At 43.7% G+C, this 5,318-nt stretch overlaps 1 protein-coding gene across 2 annotated transcripts in view; it reads right to left on the bottom strand.

The window, feature by feature from the left end:
* Positions 1 to 2,446: 2,446 nt before the first annotated feature.
* Lipa (lipase A, lysosomal acid type) overlaps positions 2,447 to 5,318 on the bottom strand; it is a 32,385-nt gene continuing 29,513 nt past the window's right edge. For both annotated transcript variants that reach the window (XM_028782273.1, XM_028782274.1), the window contains exon 10: positions 2,447 to 4,402. In XM_028782273.1, the coding sequence (XP_028638106.1) occupies positions 4,169 to 4,402 (234 nt within the window). In that variant the 3' untranslated portion in view covers positions 2,447 to 4,168. The remainder of the gene's footprint in view (positions 4,403 to 5,318) is intronic.

Below are 5,318 nucleotides of genomic sequence, written 5' to 3'. Positions count from 1 at the left end.
AAAGTCCCATTTGACTAGTTTGGAATTAGACTTGAAATCTGCACCTAACACAATACAGCAAATACTGCTAGATGATAACTGAAACCTTTCACCAGGGTAATTACTTCCTTAAGTCGCCTTTCACGCATCACAAGAAATACAAGTGGCTTTTGGTCTTAAAATCTCTCTATACATTAGAAAACAAATGATAGCAGTTGGAGAGATGGGTCAGCATGTAAGAGCACTGGCTGCTCGTGAAGGGGACTCCTACTCAGACTGAGTTCAGACTCCATACTCCCATGACCACTTACAGCTGCCTGCAACTCCAGTTACAGGGTATCCAATGGACTCCTGGGACACTAAACACATGTAGTGTACGGACAAGCATGCAAGCCAAACACTCAGACTCAAAATAAAAGCAAACCATTCTTTAAAATAACAAAGCATCAAGTTACTATTTGAAATGTCTTTATTTATTAAATAGGCATCTTTCGTGTTCACAAACACAAAATAATCCTCATTATTTTGACAGTGAAATCAATAAACTCTGGTACTTCTGAATAGTGTGAGTCCTCTACTTCCTATCCACCCACTGCCCACACCCAATTTTTATTTCCAAGTCATATTTGGGTGGATAGCTATTTATTGAGAACATCTTCAGAAGCTATTCATTGTATAAAAACTAATTGTTACTGTGGATAGAAATGACCACAACCACAGCCCATTATCAAATTACTAACTGGCTTACGAAGCTTCTGAACAGTTCCTAAAAGGAAGACCCAGAGAAAGCTTTCTTTAAAAGCTGTTGTAGGAGCTGTGTCTGGTGATGCAAGCATTTAGTCCCAGCATACAGAAGGGGAGGCAGGAAGACTGCAATTTCTAGACAAGTCTGGGTATAGAGAAAGCCTGAAAACAAAATAAAACCAACAAGTGTAGGGGTAAGGTGGCTGGCAAGATTGCAAGAAAAGTCAAGAGCGCCCTCTTGTGGCATAAAAACGGTGCTCATTCTTCATTTTCTATATTATGATAAAAAAAACAGTGATGCCCCTTCATTCTCCATTGTAATTAAAAAGCAAACTGTGATTTTTTTCCCTCCCCTTTCACTCTCCATTCTTCATCAATTTCCTCAGAAGAATACACCTTAGAAAGGAGCCACAAATAGGCGAAAAGACTACAGGGCAACAATCCCAAGGAGATCGGATATTAACTTTTCCTTCCCTTAGGCTATTTTCTGCTCAACCTAGGGCCTGATAAAGCTGGTTGAAAAGACACACACACACATCCCTAGGTAAGACCCCCTTCTCACAGGCTCTAAGAGAGACTAAATAACACTAAAAAAAAAGGCTGGGGGGGGGGGGGGAAGCAGTTCAGTAGTGGAGCGCTTGCCCAGAATACAGGAAGCTGAGCCCCAGCAAGGGGGGGGGGGCGTTGAGGAAGGGTTGAAGGGAGAGTGTTGGCCACAAAGGCTTCTGCATCCAGGACGAGAGACCACAAATGGAAGCAAACAGGCAGCGAAAGCCACTGTGGCAAGCGCATCCGTGTGGTATCTGTACCTGTGGACTTGTCCACCCCTTTCCCTAATAGAGAAGTTTCCAGCTTGAAGCTTGAAAAGAAGGCAGAGAAGAAAGCACTGCTGTACACCCATGGCTCATCTCAGGAACAGGTCTGTCCACCCAGTCTCCAGGACACCTAGGAGGCCCTTTAACCCCAACTGCAGCTGGAAAAACCTTGTCACCGTATGGCACTCCCTAGCACGCTCTCCATACTTGAGGGGAAATGATACTAGCAATTTTAACTCACTCTCCCTGTCTTTCAGCCCTATGCCTCCTCAGCAAAGCCAGTTTGCCTTGGTCAGGGAGGTAGGTGACTCCTTAGGAGGCACACTCAGTGCTCTCTCAGTCCTTCAGTCCTCTCAGAGACTGCCAGGAAAAACCTGACTGGAGGTTGTAGCAGTCCTTGGGCCTACCTGGGTGCTCCTTGCTCTCCCTTATCTAACTCTGAGCATGCACTCACTGTGTCAGAGAACATATTGTCGCTACAATGAAGGCCCTGTTAGACTTAAGAGTATTCAAAGATGAATGGTGGTGTGTACTTTGAACTTACAGAGTAGTAGTGTGAGCCCTCTGTGGTGGTTTTTGGAAGTACTAAGGCATGAACTGTCTCTGTCAGTTTTATCTGTTTTATTTGTTCAAGGAAGGGGTGACAGTCCAAGGTTCTGCCTGCAACTAGCCATTGTCTGGGGAAGGGTTTTATTATTGCCTGGTCTGAACTGAGTCTCCATAACAGACCATGCAACCAGCACCAGCCCTCTCTAGGCCCAGCCTCCCCTTCCCTTCTCCCACATTGTTCATGGATTATGTAATTGAAGTTTCTGGGGTGGAGGAGAGTAGAGAAAGAAAATCTTGTGTCCTGTCTAAAGAAAAAGTATAGGCTAGTATATCCATTGAAAGGCAAACACCAGCACACAGATGTTCAGGCCTGGAAGGCTGAGGTTTATTGAAAAGTTTAGATACGAACCTTTAAAATGTTACAAAGTTGTATCATTCATTCTGCCTGCATGTATGAGCTGATATCAGTTATTCCTGCACCTTCAGTAACTAGGTCGAAAAACTTATCAACTGTCCTGCTGGTGATAGCCATCGCCAGCGAGCCATGTGAACAGACGAGGGCTTCCAGTTCGCAGGCTCAAAGCAGGCTCAGGAAAATACTATACATACAACACTGATTCTCAAAGCGAAATTCCTGAGCTGAGCTCTGTCTGAAAACATCATTTGTGTGAAATGGAATTGGAACGCTCGCCATGAGCAAGCAGCTTTGGCCTCATGCAGGCACCATCATGGCAGCCACATTCCCTTCTGATAAATTAGTGGTTTGTCCCTTCCCAGAACGTATCTCCACAGAAAAGTGACCGGACTACACATGTGGAACCAACACAGCTCATTGTATTACTCTTCAAGCTTTTGCTTTTGCTTTTTTTTTTTTTTTGATCAGTGCAGACTGCTTTTCAAGAGTCTATGGTTTTTTTTTCTGTTTTTTGTTTTTTTGTTTTTGTTTTTGTTTTTGTTTTTTGTTTTTTTTGGCTTGGCCTGAAAATTTTTGTTATTGAAATCTGAAGAAACTGAAGAGAGAATATTTCTACTCCTGGAGAAGCTGAGATAACACTGGATTTCACTAGGTAGCTAGTGCATAAAAACATGAAAATGTTGTTTGGATAGGTGAGCACAGGAATTCTGGGCTGGAAAGCCCTCTAAGGTAAAGAGATGAGAACTGAGTACTTTGGGGTCTTTTCTCCTTTGTCTTTGGTTTTCTAGAGACAAAGTCTCACTCTCTAGATGAACCCTAAATCTAACAGTGGTCTTCCCGTCCCAACCTCTGGAGAGCCTAGATTGCATGTTTGTGCTGCTGTGTCAAGCTCAGAGCAAGGAGCTTTTCACAGTGTGTTCAAGTCACTGGCAGACTTATTTCTGCCAGCAAACAATAGCTTGAAATGTCCTGTATGTGTTCCCTTGGGTTGTGTGAGAACAGAAAAGCAACTTTCAATTCCCGAGGGTTTGAGGCAATGATTCTGTGAATAAAGGCCTTGCTGCACAAGCATGAGAACCTGAGTTCCTGTCCCTAGAATCAGTATAAAAATGCTGGGTGGGACATCACATTCCACAGCATGGGGGAGAGGGAAGTTAGAGACAGGCAGATCTTAGAGGCTCACTGGTCAGCCAGTCTAACTGAAATGTTAGGCTCCCGGTTCAGCAAGAGACCCTGTCTCAAAAAGTAGAATGGGAAATGACTGAGGAAGACACCCTGATGTGAGTCCTAACTTCCACACCAGGAAGGCCTGGCCAGCACACAGCACACACTTACGCATGCATATGCACAGCACATATGCACTGAAAACAATCGAAAAAGGTAAACACAAGGATTACAACGACTTTTCCACGTAACACCCATACTTTCTAAAGACTTAAAAAGACATCCCTGGTTGTGACGCTGGCTTGTCAGTCACAATGAAGCACAAGAGAGCTAGGGTGCTTCTTATTAACCAGAGAGCAATGTACATCTTCGACGTCATCATTTTCTTGCAGATAAAAAAATACGAATGATCAAGACAAGGAAACCGCAAGTATTTTACAGAAATCAAGCAAACATCTGGTTTTGTTCCCCTACTGAAGAGGAAGCATCTCAAGTCTGGCGTTCACTGGTATTTCTTCATTAGACTGATTACTTCATCATACAGCCTCCAGGGGGCATCCAAACCCCAAATAAAATCCAGATGTTCCCACTCAGGAATGTGCTTGTGGTACACCAACTTGGGGATTTCAGTCAGTAAGATATTGATGTCACTGGTGTCTGCCAGCCAGTCCCGGCCGCCGCTCCACAAGGCGGTGGGTAGCTGCATGTCTTTTATGTTGTACAAGGGAGGATGACTCTACAAGAAAAAAAAGATTCATAGAAAGCTTTGCAATTATTCCTGCAATTATTAAAAAAATTTTAAATTTTAATAAATGAAACCTCCATGGAAAAACAAGCAGCTAATAAATCTGATTTGAAAGTTTAAAAAATTAATTAAAAAAAAAACACGTTTTGAGAACTGCTTCCATTATGTTTTTCAGGTAGTCATTACAAGAAGCAGAGTTGTGGAGATGTTTCCCACCGCTGCACTGTAGGGACCACTTAATCCCCCGTGAGCATCACAGTTTTCCCCAGATGTGGAGTCAAAGCAGTAGACTCAACTGGACAGGGAGGCATTGTGGGATCATCTCTTCACTCCCTCTCCCTCTCAATGCAAGAGAAGTCACACGAATCCTCCCTGCCTCCATTTTCTGAACTCTATACCACACACAAGGGCTCTCTCAATTTAGAAAAGCAGAGAGAAAGGTTCTCATGCTTTAGGAAACTCCGTGATCAAAAATGGAAATTTTACTTGCACAGAGAAGAAATGGTTTAAAAGCCCTGTGATATGTCTAGCAAGCTGGAAACAGCATGGAGGCTCTTTGGCTCTAAGGAGTATGTTTATGATCCTACTGCATCACAGTGACCTCTTATTTACAACCAAAGGGATGAAGACAGGAGACCTGGACCATACCACCACTGACAGATCTGGAAAGATCTGAGTGGACTGAGGGAAAACATCATAACTAGGCAATTCTGTCAATAACATTCCCTCAGTGTTCGATGTCCCAGGGCAAGGGAATGCCAGGGTGGGAAGACAAGGGTGGGGGGTGAGGGAGGATGGGGAGCACCCTCACAGAGGCAGGGGTGGGAGATGATGAGATGAGGGTTTCAGAAGGGGAGACCTAGAAAGGGGAAAATATTTGAAATGTAAATAAAGGTAATATCCAATT

This window comes from Grammomys surdaster, unplaced genomic scaffold (genome assembly GCF_004785775.1).
Source record: "Grammomys surdaster isolate TR1022 unplaced genomic scaffold, NIH_TR_1.0 725, whole genome shotgun sequence".
Taxonomy (NCBI): Eukaryota; Metazoa; Chordata; class Mammalia; order Rodentia; family Muridae; genus Grammomys; species Grammomys surdaster.
Note: the sequence above shows the minus strand (reverse complement) of the source record. Positions and strands in the feature narration are given on the sequence as shown.